The 19,691-nt window shown below is 36.1% G+C and overlaps 1 protein-coding gene across 1 annotated transcript; it reads left to right on the forward strand.

Moving 5' to 3' along the window:
- The first annotated feature begins 369 nt into the window (after positions 1 to 369).
- LOC139115116 (uncharacterized) lies at positions 370 to 17,391 on the forward strand. Its single transcript, XM_070677024.1, has 9 exons — positions 370 to 2,295; positions 2,857 to 2,981; positions 5,100 to 5,289; positions 8,763 to 8,891; positions 9,447 to 9,636; positions 10,422 to 10,534; positions 11,871 to 12,003; positions 14,341 to 15,405; positions 16,714 to 17,391. The coding sequence occupies exons 1-8, from the start codon at positions 2,280 to 2,282 to the stop codon at positions 14,342 to 14,344; spliced, it is 900 nt and encodes a 299-aa protein (XP_070533125.1). The 5' UTR covers positions 370 to 2,279; the 3' UTR covers positions 14,345 to 15,405; positions 16,714 to 17,391.
- The last annotated feature ends 2,300 nt before the right edge of the window (positions 17,392 to 19,691 follow it).

Here is a 19,691-nt window from a genome sequence, read left to right on the forward strand (position 1 = left end):
CCAAACCAATGGTGATATTATCCTTGCTGGTTACCTTGACTACAACATTGACCACTTTACGAGCTACACGTAACATTGACGTCATTTCCAGTAGGTGATTGGAACAATAAATTTTCTAGAAGTGTCTTACAGTACGTAAGCTAACAATGTCGTGCATGTACACACAGTCGATAGAATAGTGACACATGTTGCATCAAAAAATTACATTGGAATGTACATGTACGTAGTAGCTATCATTAAGTTGGAACAAACTTGCTCATTTGAACGTTTCCTCTGGAACAGCTCCACCACTATCAAACATTTGGACGAAGAAGGTTTTGGCAAGTGGAGTATAATCTGTTGCTGTTTACGGTCCATAAACATTGTACCTCTTCGAAAATTTTAATATCTCAATCAGCGAATTGATAACTTTGATTGTTTGAAATCGGTGGTTTTGCTAAGTAAGCCGAAAGTGGCGTTCTCCTTGCTGGAGTGAATTTGTCCAAAATGAGTTCAATCTATCTTATTTTATATGAATTTTATCTTTAGTGAGGTTTTCCAGAATGACGAAGTCTGTATTCAATTTTACACATTTTTAATCGGGAAGGTAAAATACACATTACAGCTACTCTTGTCGAAAGCGATCACCTGGTTTAAGCACTTCACGTGACCGAAGAATGCCAAATCACATTAACGTTTTTTACAATACTGCTTTGTAACATATTGGTTCTATAGGCCGTAAGCATTTATTTTGCTATCTATCTATCTATCTAGAAAATTTGTATAGCGCCTAATATCCAAAGTTAAACAATGCTCAGTGGCGCTTAGAGTTACAATGAAAATGCTCTCTGGAAGATGTAAGTTTTTAAGCGTCTTTTGAAAATGTTGACATTAGGAGAGGTTTTTATGTCCAGGGGCAAAGAGTTCCAAAGGACAGGAGCTGCTACAGAGAAGGAGCGGCGACCATAGGTAGTCAGATTCCATCTAGGTGTGTGCAGAAGGCATTTATCAGATGAACGAAGAACACGTGATGAGGCACATGGTGTTATTAAATTCCTGAGATATTGTGGAGCTTGTCCATTTAGGGCTTTGTAAGTAATCAGCAAAAGTTTGTATACAATGCGATGATGTACTGGAAGCCAGTGAAGTTGCATAAGTATGGGGGTAATGTGGTCGGATTTCCTGGTCTTTGTAACAATTCTAGCTGCTGTGTTTTTGGGCACGTTGTAACCGCTGTAATTGTGTATCGGGCAAGCCATATAGTAGAGCATTGCAGTAGTCAAGTCTTGCTGAAGATTATATATCTTATACGTTGTTTGTCAAAATCGTTGACGTCTCAGCATGGCCACTGATCTACAATGAATCATGCAAAACCGAGACACGTGAACAAAGTGACTGGGTATGTAAGTCGATGATTTTTTAAAATAAGTTTCCCTTTGGTCTTCAATTTGTTCATTTAAATATCTTTTCTTCTCTATATTTGCATTCCTTGGTCACAATTCAGACTCAAAGATGCCCCAAGATTGGAGAGGATTTACAATTTCTTGGAGTCATTAAACATATTTTAAACGATACGAGTAGCATCTTAGGCTAAACAAAGATATGTGTGTCCAAGGAGCTCGACCTACTCCATTTACAACCCTTCCACCTTAAACTTGTTTTTACTCGTTTTAAAGAATGAAGCATAATTTTGCATAATTATTTCCGATTTTTGTTGATTTTGACGGGTCACAACCAAATAAAAATAAAAAGTCTTTGACCTACCTACCCTATTTGAAGAGGCTTTGTTGTTAAGAACACGATTGGAACTAGTTTGGAATAATTGGATTTTGATATTTTTCAAATTCTCAAAATTGCTAGGTGTTTTATAACTGAATGTTGCAATATTACAAATTATTCATAAAACATAAAAACAAGTGTATCACTAAAAAAGAAGTGCAGATGAGGTTACATTTGCAGATGAAACTGACATTACTTCAATTATCCCAAATTAGCTCCAATCGTGTTTAAGGGAGCACACTCTGTTTTTCTTACGCTTTCACAACACAATATTGTTAGCATCAAGCTGTGAATGCTATCACGGGTATTGGCCACCATAAGTTACAAACCTGTTATCAGTAGGAAACGCTATATGCATCAGTGATATTACAAATATATCATACAGAGTAATGTACCTCTATCTTCACCTTTTCTTTCAGCCAGCGTTTTTAGATGTTATTTGGGAAAAGAGAAACTTCCCGCAGATGAGCTAGTTTATAAACGTGTTGACGAGCCCCCCACTCAGTTATTTCGAAGGCGATATGGACAATGATCAATGTAAGTAATGAGTCTTGTGGAAATATCAACTTGTAGGCACATGCGATTTTAGGAATTGCCAGTTTCAGATCATCTTCTATGCAAAACCATGTCTGATGAAGTAAATAACACAATATTTCAAGCTGCGGAGTTAATATTCAACTGAAAATTTCTTTACTATAGAGTAAGCTACTTTGTCAAAAATATGACCCATTTAATTTACTACTAATGTAATACAATTGGTAATTATACCTTAACCAATAGCCAACATTGTGACCCAACAAGATGTTTTCTATATCTACATCTACATTTTTTCTATATCTATATCTACAAATTCACTGACATTGCCGAACTACAAAAGAGTAGCAAATACTGTAGCAAATAATGTACTCCTACAGGCTCCTCCTACAGTAGGGGGTACAACATTGATTAAATATAATACAGTACAACACAGTACCTTATATCATGAAACAGTAATTAATTCAGCGCCACACATAAATGTATTTGATAATGTCACAAATTCAGTATTAATGATAATGCACATAAACTGGCTGCAAGAATTAACGATATTTTTTCTAACAGGTCATCTTCGAGCATTTGCTGAGGTTAGGGACGACTATTTTCCGTTTCAGAGTGTAGCGGACGCATCAGTTCGCTGTTCAAACCACAATTTTCGAAATATTCGTGTTCTTCGCCACTACAACAAAGTAAGTTATTCTTTTTCAGATACTTTTGTTTACATCCGTTCATTGTTAATTTGCCATTCTCTCTGCACATGATTCAAAGGTGTTAAATCGACAAAGGGGCAGTAATCGGTGAGGAACCGGGTAAATCTTTGATTTAGGGCCTCAAGTTTTGACGTAACCGATATAACCCAAATGCTTTACGGAACCTTTAGTAAACTTGGCTACAGAAAAAATTAACGATATTCCTTGGGCAAAATAATTGTATCATACATGATGCTGATCTTTTTTGCAGAAATGGAAATCTAACTTTTAGGGTTTTTAAACCCCTAGAAACCCTCGCTACCGAAACAGATTCGATGATAAGTTTGATCAATATGTACTGAGCGTCAAAACCAAGTTTGAATAGCAGCTAGATATAAGAGAATGATATCTTGACCAGCCCCTCTTGAAGAAGTGCCTAAAGCTGTTCAACACTAATATCTTAAGAAAGCAATGGGAGTTGAAATATTTCTATATGAATTTCTCCAAAACCTCGATTGAAATTGAACTACTTCATTAGATATTACAAAATACCATGTATATGTGGGAAAATCAATAATACAACAATACCAAAAAATGCAATCCTTAAGTTTAGGTAATAAGCCTTCTTTCTACTGTAAGCAATCTGTACACTGCAATTTCAAATAAGAAACTTGTTCAATATTTAGATTCAGACAATTATTCGTCGAGGCACAGAACTGGTTCAGGAAAGTGAGAGCATGCATTAATCTATTTTTGTCTTCCACCTCGTTTTCAATGCATTGGAACTATTGCGGCCCTATGATTTAAATCTTCACCTTGGAATTCCATTCAGTGATGAAGAAATAGGTATTCTTGTGTATGCTAATGACATGATAGTTCTTTAAGCAGAAAATGAGGACAGTTCCCAAAACAAATTGACAGTTCAAACTTTGAAAAACAGCTTTGTCAAAATTGACGCTTGGTTATCAATAGCCAACCCCGCCCCCCCAAAAAAAACCCCGGCTATCCCACTTTAGAAATCATAGTATGCAAAGATAAAGGATGTGATTTATAAATGCAGGGGAAATATTAAGTAGCATTTCTCCTCACGAATATCTTTGGTTTGTCACCAATGAATGTTCAGTCTAGGGGGCAATCCTCTCAAATGTTCATAAATTTAAGGATTTTCATTGCAATCCTTTCTCTACCCTTTTTAACTCTTGTGCTACACATATTTTAGACTGATAAAGCTAATAGGATTGGTAGAAAACTATTTTTGATTAATGTATCATGAATTCAAGAGGTGAAACTTTACGTCTGGGAAACTGATGAAACTTAGCATATGATGAGCAACAAATATCTAACATGTCAAAACTTAATTGAATACTCGTCTGATTGCTGCTGGTAGTGTAGAGTCTGTATACTTTGCTGTACTTTTTAATCTATCGCGATTTCCTGTCATTACCTCCTCTTTGGCATATGAAATATATGTGGAAATACAACTGTTTGGGCTGCAAGAATGTGTACATTCTACATGTTAATACCTACATAAAATATGTATGTACACATCTGTGTATATTTCAATCGCCATGAAAATATGTGACAAGGAAATAGTCATTGATTTTGTTATGACAAATACACTTCAGGTAATTTTTCAAAGCAATGCAGACAAGATTAGAGGCATTTGGGAAAACGATATATTTCTTCCACATATGTTTGCAATGGAAACGTGTGCATGACCCGGTTTTTATTACGACCCAAGAAACCAACGTCATAGTAATCAAATCTATTTTCTATTGGACTTGGGAAAATTGATACTTTCAACCCTAAAATGTTTGCCGTGGAACAGGGCCATCAAAACATACATATCTGAAATACCTTTTCGCTGAAACTTTCGTAAAGGGAACCTATTATTTTTAGTTATGATATTATATCATTCTTTTATTGAGTACTCAATTGTTGTCATTACTATTTATACTAAGGTTACACTACTACTACTACCACGATTGGTACATGATGCATATAGGCCTCAGCCCAGGCATCATATATGACAAGTGAGTCAATTTTTAGATATATGCCCATGCGATAAGAATGGACGTCGATCGTTCATAAGGCCATACTGTATTGTAACTGTTACAGGAAGACTTCCCATCCGATGCCATTGTTAGTCCCTACTGGTTTCGACAAGAGGCAGGAAAAGGTCACTATAGCCTGCTTCAGCTCGACATTTACAACATTGAAACAAGGAAGCAGCCTTTTGCTAGCAACTGTTCCCTGTATCTTCAAAATCATCTCATATTTGCAAAAGAGGGTTACTTATATATACTAGGTAAGTTGACCTGACATCAAATCAGCATATTACACAGCCATTTTGCTGTTAGGGTCTTTTATTCAGGGAGTATTTAGACACCTCTTATTCAATAGTAAATACGGACCCGAAGAGCAAATCGGCAGACCCTTGCTTGAAGAGTGAAAGTTCCTTCTTACTGGTCAATGTTACTTTTGGGTTATCTCATTTGCTGCCTTCCAGATGGAGGCAAAAATTAAATACAGTCATCTCATCCAAGGTCGAACCCGCCATGAGATCCAATATTCAATCAGTTCTCAACCTTCACAATAAACTATCAAAACACTGGAGAGGGGCGAGAGGGAGGAGTGACATGTAAGCAGAAGTTATCTCAGAAAGATGTTTCCTGGGGGCTACTTTCACACTGCTTCATCCTCCTATATACTTAACTGTCATTGTTACAGTAGGTTTACACAGAATCAAAACTGAAATAGAGGAGGGTACATCAAAACAAATTTCCTCAACCTAGGTAAAACCTCATCTCAAGAACCTGAAGAAAAACCAGCTTCCATAGGCACATTCCTGAGGTACAAGTTAATTAAGGTATTTTATGAAGCCCAACAACCAGCTTTCAACTGAAACACTTTTAAACAAAGCCCACGAGACAGCCAGAGCTTGCCTATCATGTGCTCTGATGGAATGCAAAGCCTATGTTAGCCATCGGAAGAATCATGGGCAAGTAGGATTGTATCCCTTAACCATCTAGAAATAGTATCCTTCGATGCTGGTCCATGTTGAACTGCGGTCACCTAAATGAACAACTGTTCTATATCACCACGAAGTTGTGCATTCCTATTAATGTTGTAGAGGAGAGCCATAAAAGGACAAATAAGTTTATCCTGTTGATCACTAGACATATTACCAAGTCTCGGAATGAATATATCTGTACCAACATGAGATACAGTTTCAGTATTGGAAGGAAGACCTGCCCTGGGCAACAATCTAACACCTGTAGCCTCCCTCTGAGATAGCAGTGTTGATAGACAAAGTATGAATCTCACTACCACAACGTCCAGATACCAAAGCTATGAGAAAAACAGCCTTCATAGTTAAATATTTCACTAACGAGATCCACTATCTCGTAAGAAGCATGATTTTAATGAATCTAACACTAATGGAAGACTCCTAGAAGGCGACAGTCTCCTCTGAGGAGTAAGCTTAACAAAAAGCCTTTAATCAGACTATCCAAAGAGGATGCTGACCTACACTATGTTCACCATAAATCGGAAGAAATTAACTCGACGCTGAACGATATGTTGAAATAGTTTGGGGTTTTAGACCTCTAGACTCAAAAGAAAAACCAAAAAGTCACCCACAGAACTTAGAGGTGGATGAATGGGATCGACATCATATTCTTTGCATCAACCACTGTATACTCTGAATCTAGCTGTAATTATATCATTTTATGATGATCGACGACGAGAGTTTGCTGCATATTCTGCAGCTCTCACTTAAAATCCCTGAGCGAAAGCGTTTCCTGACATTTACCAAGCAGTCATCTGGATGACTGATCGATCTGGGAAGAAAACCTGACAACGGCTGGCTCAGAATGTCTGGGGTCTCTGTTAGCTTTATTTGAATTTCTTTTAGCAACTGCAGCAATAGAGGAAACTATGGTTGTCTCTGCCAATTTGACGCTATCAGATGACAACACTCTCCTCGTGTCTTATCTTTCATAGAACTCTAGGAATCAGAGACACTGAAGGAAAAGCGTACGCAAACATGTTTGTCCAGGGAATGGGAAAGGCACCCACTGCCTATGCTCTCTGGAACCAGAGAACAATACACCTGCAGATGGGCATTGTGTGCTGTGCAAACAGATCTATATGAAGCCTGTCTAACACTTTAAAAAGGGACAACACTAGCTGATGCTTTAATGTCCACTCTGTCGGGATGGGTAAAAAGTTTGTCTACGTGACAGAGCATTTGCTATCAGATTACACCTGCCTGGTATGTGAGCTGCCCTGATCCTCATATTTCTGACAATGCACCAATTCATTGGATGCCATGTAAGGACGCACAGAGACGGGATCGTGTTCCCCCTGTCTCTTCAATTCGATACTACGTTTAAATTGTGATTCATAATTCAAAGCGGTAATGAAACCTACAGTACACAAGAAACCAGCACGTTAAATATCATACACTACAGTACACATTGCACGAGCAACTGACTCACATACAGCTCCAGACTGACCAAACACGTAAAACACGTGCAATTCAAACAATGGCAACGCACCTGCTACGTAAACTCCAAGGAGTACTTCAAACGGTCCAAAAAACTACCGTCAAACAAAACTGACTGCTAAAATACAAAAAAAAGGAATAGATAAACAGAAAAAAATAGACAAGAACTAACTCACGTTCGCAGGAAGGAACTATAGAGCAAAAACGGACGTCAAAAAACTAGATACTTGAAGTCTGAACAACGGTGTGTGTACACACACCACACCAAGACAAATGAGAACAGATTGAATATGGAATCTCATGACGGTTCCCGCCCCGGATGAGATGACAGTATTTAAGTTTTTCCAACGTTCTTGAAAGGCAGCAAATGAGATAACTCATAAGTAACAGTGACAGGTAAGTAGGAGGATGAAGTAGAATGGCTTTGTCAACATTGCTTGAGGTTCATAAACAAGTGTCGTTGTACATACTAATTAAGGGCACGGTTAGTTGCAACAGGAACGAGCATGAGGAAGAAATTACAAATACTTGAAGTTTAAAATACCTCGGATTGATTAGAAGTACGGACATTGACGTGGAATCTCAATGAATACACAAACATACATGTCCGCCTTTCTGCTATTAAGGCCTGCATTTCCTTCCAAGGTACTATCTGCTGTTCGTTCAAGGTCACTAGGCTATGCCAATCTGCAGTTTCTTACATGCCTCGTATATGGAACTATTTGCCCTCCTGACGTCGGCCAATGGACACCTACGTTTCGGGCACTTGTTTTGGCTATAATATAAATTATGCAATAATGATTTCAAACATATACAATTTCTGACCAATCATTGAACCTCACAACAGATAAACAAATCATTAATATGAAACTTAAAATCAATAACATTGCGAAGTATACTTTAAATGTATCTCATTAATACTAATCATACAACTAACTTATAGCATGTCTTCTTCATTATGATTATCAACGAAAATTTGGTTATTCATAATTAATTATCGTCATAACATTTCTTAGAACTCTTTGAATACTGGGCGTTTTAAATGGCTGCTTATTCGATCTGGTAAGCTCAATTAGATGGTAATGTTGATGACAAAGTACCTTATGCTTGCAGATGCGTTTCAAAATGTCATTACAAAATGTCATCGCTTTGTCGATAAGAGACCACATACATTGCTTATTTCAATGCCTTGTTCCTTGTGCTGGACTTTTGGGGACATTATCAGAATGGTTAATGGTTTATATTGCTTGATCGGTTTATGCTATCAACAGGTTGTCCATCTGGTAAGTACGGATTAAAGAGTGAGAAAGAGTGTATCTGTCATAATGGTGCCAGTTGTCACGTGTTTAACGGGGCTTGCAAGTGCACGACAGGTTGGTATGGACCGGCATGTGATATCCGTAAGTGTCAGTTGTTTATTTGTCACCATTACGGTAAAATAATGTAATACAAAACAATGATTTTCTTTGCTGTAAGCGTTGAAATAAAGATGTACCGAATCAATGATCTCTAATTGAACGAGGCTTTGTCTCATATCTTGTAACATTTTGAATCATGTTATTCTCAATGTCTTTAACAGGTGTAATGAACCAAGTAAAAGATATAGTACCAATCAAAAAAATAATGAATTCACAGTAAAAAACATCTTGGCCTCTAACTAAACGTGACCACGTCCTCCGATGCCTTACGTTATTATTTTACATATCAGCCATGCTGTATCCACTCTATGCAAAGCAACTGAAATTATGGCTTAGACTAAGGATAAGGCGCAGACTATAGTCAATTCAGCATATTTTACTTTTCATCAAATGTTCGTTTATCGTACGTCGCGAATGATTCTGCAAATACATAACCAAGAATTCTATACTAGGATTTGAATAGGTAAGATGAACTGATTTTACATATATCATATTAATCTATAGTTTTATATAAAAAATATTACATCTATTTGACAGCGAGACCTTCAATTGTTTTGTCTCCAAAAGACGAAGCGGCCAGTTTTGGTGGCATGCTGGAACTGTTGTGTGAAACTGACAACATCAAGACTGTAAATACGCCACCTATTAGATGGTTCTTAAATGGCCAAGAAATTGTTAAAGAAATAGGCGACAGCTTTGCCATAATAGGCGAAGAGAGGTATACCAGGTGATTGCTAACGAAATTTGGATAGACGGATTTCGTAGTTAAGATGTCAAGAGACATACATCACTAAATGAAGTTAAGAGACATAGTACATACGAGGCGCCAAATGTAAAAAAATTAATTGTATTAATTGTAAATTAAATGTATGTTTGTTTGTATGTATGTATGTATGTATGTATGTATGTATGTATGTATGTATGTATGTATGTATGTATGTATGTATGGCCACTGTATATGTGTGTGTGTATATGTACATAATATATATATATATATATATATATATATATATATATATATATATATATATGCACACACACACACACACACACACACACACACACATATATATATATATATATATATATATATATATATATATATATATATATAATATATTATTAAAAATTACTCTCTATATACATTTCCCAGCTGTTCTATCTCTAAAATAAGGGTGATTGTGTAAATTATTTTTTTTTACATTTGGCGCCTCGTATAGTACAAATACATGAAGTAGCACGTAACTTCAGCGTGACTGATAACATTGGATCTGTCCTTTCCAAATTTAGCTAATATTTGTGGTCAGGACAGTTGTAATACCAATATTATGGATATACATCTGCAAGAGTATATTAGATTGCGATTATATTGTCGTTTCTGGGGTGGGCTGCTGCTATTTTCAAACGATTGGCATGGCAACATTATCAAAATAAGTTTTGGGTTTTCAATTTCTTGGCTCGGTATTATACTGAGCAATAAAATTAAACGTCTTGTTTCATTTTTATATGCAGTTTCAGCGAACTTCAAATTACAAATGTATCAGATAAATTGGCTGGGGTGTACACGTGTCAAGTACAAGATATCAATGGCAAAATTTACAGGGATTCATCTACCATTGACGTCAGTGAGTGTACTTGATGTAATTCGTAAATTATTGTGAAAAGGGGAACACGTGCAAAAGTAGACTTAAGGTAGAACGCACCTCGGGGACAGATATTCGGACTCTCAAACTTTTACAATTCTCCTCTGATATAACACATGTGGGGATTCATTTTAAAGCTCTCGGTGAAAGAAAACTTTTCATCAGCTTAGTTTTCCGAAATTCCAAAATTTTTACTTTTCTCCTTAGAGTTAACACAAGAATGGCGGTCATTTTCAATTTCTAATATCGGTGAAAGTCGGGTAATTCGATTGTCCAGTACCAAACTTTGCGCTGTGACCCCCTAGCTGTTAATCTTGATATGGTTGAAAGTTATGAGGAAAGTTTGAGCAAAAGCTTTCACTTTCGAGGCGCGTACTACTTTAAGCGCCGTAACTGTTCCTCTGAGACACAATTACATCTTTTTCTGTCCTATTTGAGTCTATATCTCATTTCTCTATCTCAAGGTCAAACTTGTTCTATAGAAAATATACCAACTCGTGGATAATCATTGCTTGTTGAGTTGATGTTTGAAGACCATAAGATGTTTTACTTTTTTATTTAAAGCTAGTTCTAAACATTCCATCTAATAATATGACTCGACCTCACACGGTCCGGATAAGAGACAGACCATAACCGGAAGGCTCGAGGCTTTTAATACGACGACGACGTAGTAACTCATCCAGTAATTACTGGACTTCTGTATATTGGATGATCCAATGAATTTCAGAATAACACAATAGCCAAATCAATTAATTCATAAATAAATGAATAGGTAAATAAATAAATGGTAAATAAATAAATAAATAAATAAATAAATAAATAAATAAATAAACATCTAAATTTATGTTCAATGATCTCGGTACGCGTTAATATTGGTGCCCTATGTTTCTTTTAAAATCATATTGAGCCACTCCACGAATGATGAAATTTGGACCAATGGCTTAGAGTCGCATTATTTGCTACAGATAGGTTTCTGTTGAGCAAAGTTTGTTCTTTCGATGTGTATTTGTTAAGACATTAATTTTGACAAAGGGATACAGTTTTTAGCTGTTGTAGTTGTTGTTGTTGTCGTCTTTACTATTATTATTATTTTGTCATTATTATCGTTATTATATTGTTGTTGTTGTTGTTGTTGATGCCGTTGTTGTTGCTGTTGTTATTGTTGTTGCTACAGCTGCTGCAGGTATTATTGTTATCATCATCATCACTATAATCAGCATATTTACAGGCATGTATCATACACCACGCAAGTGTTCAAAAACCTCATATTTCTTTGGACACTATCAAAAATTATTTCTAGACTTCTTTTTCCTTACAGTATGTGTCGATAATACATACGGTTTTGCTTGTCAATCGCCTTGTAATTGCCTACCCAAGACATCAGTATCGTGTGATCGAATATCGAGGTTGTATTTGCAAAGAAGGATGGAATGGAACACACTGCCAGATAGGTAATGAGAAAAAGAAACTAATTATAGCTGCAGAGTAGCAATGACCGGGTTTCGAGACATCTCGTTGCACAGGGGCAACGGGGAAATAGATACGCAAAAAGATGAATAGCCATGGTAGAATTTGTGAAATCAAGGTCAAAGGTCATCGAGGTGATGTGACATTTTGTCAAAAGAATTGAATATCATAGTTATCCCTATACACAAAAAATAAGTCCTCTAGCTCTATTGGCTTGCCCAAATTAGATATGTACATATTTGATGAGGTACCTGCAGCACTTGTGGTTACTGAGATCTGGACAAATACTTATATGTGAGGTCAAAGGTCATCGAGATTACGTGACATTTTGTAAAAAAAAAATTGGGATCCCATAGTTATCCTATAATATATATACCAAAAATGATGCCATATCCGGTACCTCAGTAGTTATTCAAATATCTAATTTGGGCAAGCCAATAGAGCTAGAGGTCTGACTTTTCTGGTACGGGAACCTCTCAGTTAGGACAAAATGAGATTAACACAAGTTGTCAATCTGGCAGGAAAGATTGTTGGTATATAACAACGGCAACTTTCAGTAATAGATTACCAATCTTTGAATAGAAGGCCTTCAGATCAATCAGGATCAAACACATCTACTCAGCACAGAACTCAAAACCCTCCCGTCAGTCGACGACTTAAGGTACCCTTTGCGCATAAAAACGTGTACAAAAAGTATTTTATTCCTTCAGCTGCGGCAGTTTTAAACTCGAAATTGTATACGTAATTTATTGAATTTTTTTAAAGATTATGTATAATGTGTGTGTGTTTATAGTACGTCAGGCGCTTTGTGGTGCCTAGAGAAAATTTTCCATTTGTGCATGTTTCATTAATGGACAATAAAGTAATTTGAATTGAATTCAATTGAAAATTAGACAACTAGCCATATTGGCTTGCCCAGAATTAGATATGTGTATAATTAATGAAGTACAGGATGTGGCGTCATAAGGTCTCCAATCATTCCAAATATGAAGAATGTAGCACTTGTGGTTACTGAGTTATGGACAAATATGTATATTTGAGATCAAGGTCATCAAGGTCACTTAAAATTTGGTGAAAAAATGGCGTCCCATTGTTATCCCTATAAACGAAAATCAGACCTCTAGCTCTATTGGCTTGCCCAAAATTAGATATTTGAATAATTAATGAGGTCCAGATATGGCATCATAAGGTCACCCATCATACCACATATGAAGGGTGTAGCCCTTGTGGCTACTGAGTTATGGACGTATATGTATATTTGGGGTCAAAAGTCATCGAGGTCACGTGATATTTTGACAAAAATTGTATCCCATAGTTATCCCCATGTACCAAATATCAGACCTCTAGTACTATTGGCAAGCCGAGAATTAGATATTTGCCTAAAAAATGAGTTGCAGGAAGATGCCAAGGTCAAAGGTCTGGAGGAATCCCAAAAAATTGTGGAGTCCAATTTGGTCCCTGCTGGTCATTGTCCAATAGACGCTGGCATTCTCAGACTTTAACATAGGCCAGAATAAACTATTGCCATAGCTTAGCTGCATATGTATAGGGGAGGTCAAAGTTCTCTGAAAAATATGATAAATAATACTTTTAAAATCTTCTACACAAAATTGGTAGGGCCTATGACCTTGGAATTCGGCATTAAGGAACCTAGCCTATGGTCTACAAAAATTAAGACAGAATTTTGATTGATTAATTTTATGCAAATGAAGTCAATTTGAAAATTTAATTTAAATATGGCCACCGAGTCACATGACCCATTGTTATGGTCTTGAATAATAATAACTATACCTGCAAAGCAGCAATGACCGGGTTTCGGGACATTTTGATGCACAGGGCAATAAGAGAAATAGATATGCAAAAAGATAAAAGGCTATGGGTAAATTTGTAAAATCGAGGTCAAAGGTCATAGAGGTCATGTGACATTTTATCAAAATGTGTATACCATAGTAATCCCCATATACCAAAAATCAGACCTCTAGCTCTATCTTGGCTTGCCCAAAATTAGATATGTGCATATTTAATGAGGTACAGGATGTGGCGTCATAAGGTCTCCAATCATACCAAATATGAAGGGTATAGCACCTGTGGTTACTGAGTTATTGACATATATGTATCTTTGATGTCAAAGGTTATTGAGGTCATGTGACATTTTGTCAAAAAAATTGCATCCCACAGTTATCGGTATATACCAAAAATCAGACCTCTAGCTCTATTATTAAGCGTGATAAAAAACAAGCAAAACTAATAACGCTTTCGAAATACATGTATTCTTAGTGGCTATTTTTAATAAAGTTTTTTTCCTACATATCTTACCACAGATAACATGAAACCGACAATACAGATGTGCCCGATAAATATCACACAGTACGTAGATCGTGGCAAGGACTTCGCTACCGTCATCTGGAATAAACCTGAACCTTTCGACAACTCAGATCATCTGAATTTTACGGGTCCAAATGGACCGAATGACAGATTTAGAATCGGAAGAACTTTGGTAACTTACACAGCCGTTGATGGCAGTTACAACATGGCGACCTGCACTTTTTACGTACACGTCGTGGGTAATGTGAACTACTAAACTTCTGAACACAATTATTTAACATTTTATCTGTCATATTCAGTTCATTTAATATTTCATGATTTTGATGACCATACTAAAAGTATGTTTGTATTGATGGATGGATGTTGGACTGATAGAAGTAACCTTTGGTTTGAGAGAATTATAATATCATTTTGCACGGGTTTTCTTTCTACATGTTTTACGTGTAATTCCATCTTATTACTTTTAACAGCAAAATCAATCGATGTGGGTATAATTGCAGTACTAGTCATACTTACTTTCATCTTCCTTGTGCCCCTGTTCATTTACTTCGGTTATAAGTACAGGCTCAAGGTATATCTAGCCTTTTCACTTCCCATCGAAGAATATGATGATGATGGTACGTACCCATAAATCAATAGATACATTCTGTGTCCATAGCCGCTAGAGCTTCCACTCTGTTCATGTTTCATATCTAGCAGCCCTAACTAAGCTGTCTTACTTTTATTGATATTGCGTCATACATTTTCAGCATATCCACAACATTGAATCTTTCCCAATTTTTTTCGATGAACCTTTACAAACTGATGATATATGATCTTTTCCAATTGATTCTACGACGATTGCCTTATTGTAGGGATTCCATGGATTGTAGGTATCGAATAAAATATTTGCATAATAATGACCACGTTTATTTAAAAACTTGCAGATGAAAAGGAATGTGACGCATTTGTGACGTATAGCAGCAAAGATGAAGAGTTTGTATGTGATGTTTTGACAGATCTCGAGAAAGATAACAGATACAAGCTTTGTCTGCATCAACGAGACTTTCCAGGCGCCAAAAGTAAGTACCATGTATTCAATCATTAGATAATGATTTAAACCAATCGCCAGATTTAATATAAAGGATGGGGGAGCGGCTTTTTCGATTTAAATGAGAAAATACTGTAAAAGCATAAATTATTCACTGGGATTTAATTTCACTATTGTAAGGGCATTAAAAAATCTGCTAAATTGTATCCCAGTGAAAATGTTAAATAACAATAGAATCTATTGTTTTACTGGCAAAAACAGTGAACTTAAATCCTAGAGGAATGTCTCATACATCAAAAAAATGAAATTAAATCTCCTAGAAAAATTAATGATTTACTGTAATGATATCACCTTGACATCTTGGTTCAAACATCGGCAATGAATTTGAGCAGCTGTGTACTCTGGGTTCCGACTCGCAATAACATTGTTGACAAATGTTATTTGGTTATTGGTTGTCATAAAGAATACATACATACATACATACATACATACATACATAATACATACATACCTGCATACATACATACATACATACATACATACATACATACATACATACATACATACATACATACATACATACATACATACATACATACATACATACATACATACATACATACATACATACATACACACACACACACACATACACACACATACATACATACATACATACATACATACATACATACATACATACATACATACATACATACATACATACAATACATACATACATCGTTCACTTGTGCATAGCTAGGTACACAATTCTGCAGAAAAATTGATGAATAGCAAATATTGAGGTTTCTAAAAAGCTATGAAATAGTTTTGTTATCCATGAACTATGAAATAGTTTTGTTTTCTAGGCAAATCCAGTACAATGGTTGTGTGAAGTGATTTGCACTGCCCTATCCTTGTTTGTGAAGAGGAATGACGATTCTCAAATTAAACTATCCTTGAAACTAGCGGCGTTTGTTAGGATGCAGAAGATGACGAACAACTCCATAGCTTGCAAGAATATTTCGAGCCCAAGTTGATTCATAACACTAAAATAGTTGTATTTTCTAGATAGAGGGGAATATAAATAATCAATTGTATCCCTCACAGAGTTGCATGGCAGCCTGGCGCAGTGTGCAAGTCCGACAACAGTACTATCACATGATCAGCACCCTTGCAATCTAGTTATGTGATAATATCACCATCAGATGACAGCTTCCTGATCGGCAATCACAGAAAAAAACGAATCTATCCTAGAAAATACCCTTACTTTTAAACCTGATGACCGTTGCACTTTTACTAAAAACGTTTGTCACAATTTGAAGGCTTGTTTTTTCAGGTATATTTTACAACATCGAAGAAGCATTAAACAAGAGTAGATGTACCATTTTGGTACTCTCTCCAGCATTCATAGAGAGTAAATGGTGCCAATTTGAGACAATGTCAGCTATGAGAAGATTAGTAGACAGTGGACAAAGGCTGATACCAATCATGAAAGAAGATGTCATGCACCTTGAACTACCTCTTCTAATGAAGAGGATTCTGGATTCTGTTACTTACATAAAGTGGACACAGAATGGAACGGCGAAACAAAAAGAGAAGTTTTGGAATGAGCTTAGTAGTGCTATCAGGAGACGAACAAGACATCCTGAAGAAGGTCGTGTGAGGAGGATAATAATGGCCCGTCGCCGACAAATTTTAAAGTGTGTTGCATTTCGTTTAATAGACTGAATAATCATGAAGATGTTGCATAGCTTAATTTGAAGCCATTCATTTTGTAAAATCGTAACACTAGTATGATATCAGTAACACTGGCATTTTGGAAAATGAATGCGTTCATTCGTACCAGTCATGGAAACAAGCCTGAATTTTCAATCTCTCTGTCACAATACATATATTTAACACTATATGCTGCATTGACACTTTTCTGTTACATTATTGCTATGAGTTTTACCATGTCAGTAAAATAATCCAGGAACGATATTCGTCGTGTATTAAATTAAATATGGATTAAATATGCGAATTATAACACTAAAGTGTGAAAATGCAAAACTGTTTTTATCACCACTAGGTATTTTAAAATTGTATCATCAATATACACAACACTTTCACACTTGTAGTCAAGTCATTCAAGTTATCACTGACCGATAAGGTTTATTAAGTATGCAAGTTAACAATTATTTGATAAGAGAATGCAAAATGTATATCGTCATTTTGTCATAGCTGCTTTCACAACTTTGATCAAGTCTTACCGTTTAATGTGCTTAAACGGGAAAATTCGCTAACGCAAATTAGCTGACATAGAAATGCGAGATGTCTTTTACTGCCACGATATTATCGTCTCATGAATATACAAATCAAATTTCCTCAGCTTTCGCCACGCCCTTTCAGTTTTTTTTCAAAAATTGGTTAAGGTTGTCAAATATGCTGAATATTGATTAATTTGACAATTCCACAACATAACATTAGGTATGCAGCTGTGAAACACTGGAATTCCCTGCCTGGCTATCTCAAACAGTTGTCAAGTAGACAAATTTTCAAGTCCGCATTGAAACATCACATACTGAATCTACATTAAAACTGTTTGTTTCTATCCTTCATCACACTTAAGCTTGTACTGAATAATTATTAGTATACTCAATGGCCATGAACTCGACTAGTCCTTTTAGACTATTTTCATGGTCTCCGCCAGATTATGCAATACAGCAATGTTCTTTCTTTTCTTAGACTTTGTAAGACACCGTTTCTTCTTATTTTCATTATTGTAGAAGCATCTGGTGAAATAAGGCATTCATTCAAAATTATAAATGTCTTTCACTACTATTAAATCGTCATTACATCATCAACATGCTCAACAAAGATCACCAACGTTTGTCAAGGTCTTACAGTTTTATTTCTAATTGAGAAATGTTTGTGCAATATAACAATTAGTAATAAGCTTATGTGAAAATGCCAAACGACTTTCATAAATGTCATATCATAATATCTTCAATATACATGTACATAGCATCCTGAACATTCCCATTCCTCAGTGGGTGGCGTTGGCATGATACGCTCACAAAGATTTACACATGGTATAAGTAGTACAGAAAGTGTTGTTACATTTTTATCTAGACCAGGACTTATCCATGGTGTCACCTACCTCAACAGCTGCTGTTGTCATCTCCTCTGTAGATTTCGTCATCTGGATATGCTTATCAGTCTCAGTATTATCAGTATCCTTTCATGACAATACTATTCCGTACTTTTGGTAAACCATTATTCGTGATATCCGACTGTCATCCAAACATTACATCACTTTTTCCCGCCATACCATCCACTCATCTAATCCAATACACAATACTACAGACTTCCTTTCCAGACAGAGTTGTATTATGTCATTCAAGAGCCACGTTGCCTCACATTTCAGTCACGCAAATCTGCGCCCACCATCCCTTCTCCCCAGTGGCCGAAGGTAATTATCATAGGTAAATTACCATTCCTGCATACTTGAACAAAAATCACAGAGCACGGTATATTCTATTTCAAGAGCAGCTTTTCAATCATTATTATCATCATTTGTATTATTATCCATCACTTCTGGCATCACCGTTATATAATCCGAGATCTGCAGAGCCAAAAGTTAATGTTAGAAACTCACAGTATCTTAGCATCTTAGCAGTGGTTTACTTCAACCCCTTGGCAGGCCTTATCAACAAGCCTTCAGTTTATCGCAGGTATATAGATCATGTGCTATACCTAACAACTCAGACAATTTCTGCTTGTTCGAACTATGAGAACAAGGTACAAGTCGTTCATTATGCTTCGGTGTGATTTTTTCGGGGATGGAAATTAGTTAATGTACATGTATATGATGGGGGTGGGTTCCATCGTGCTAATAATTGTATAATTCGTTATTTGGCCACTGAAAACATTGAGTATCCTACAGTTTTGGTTGATTTCTTCAAAACTATCCATCTTTAGCTTACATGTTCACATGCGATTTATTGTCGTACCAACTTTTGTCTGCCCATCCCTACCTGTCTGTCTGGCTATCTGTGTGACTGTCTTTCTTCCTTTTTGTCAGTCTATCTGTCTAAAGAACCGCTTATCCGATTGGAATGAAACCTGGTGCATGCATACAGTTTGTCAATTTAATATGAACTGATTGGTCTTAGGTAAGCAACATTAATTAATGAAGTCATTTGGTATTTTTAAATCTGCTGATTACCAAGATGTTCAATTAACGAAAGTTCATAATTTGGGGATATATATCTAGATGACTCGACCAAACTTTGAAGTTACTGATATTGAATGTTAATGAAAGACGCTTAGCAG

This window comes from Ptychodera flava, chromosome 17 (genome assembly GCF_041260155.1).
Source record: "Ptychodera flava strain L36383 chromosome 17, AS_Pfla_20210202, whole genome shotgun sequence".
Classification (NCBI taxonomy): domain Eukaryota; kingdom Metazoa; phylum Hemichordata; class Enteropneusta; family Ptychoderidae; genus Ptychodera; species Ptychodera flava.

Excerpts from the sequence above, each read along its gene's own strand:
- LOC139115116 (XM_070677024.1), top strand. Across the intron at positions 5,290-8,762 it reads GGGTTACTTATATATACTAG|GTTGTCCATCTGGTAAGTAC; the intron begins GTAAGTTGACCT and ends TGCTATCAACAG. Across the intron at positions 8,892-9,446 it reads TGGACCGGCATGTGATATCC|CGAGACCTTCAATTGTTTTG; the intron begins GTAAGTGTCAGT and ends TCTATTTGACAG.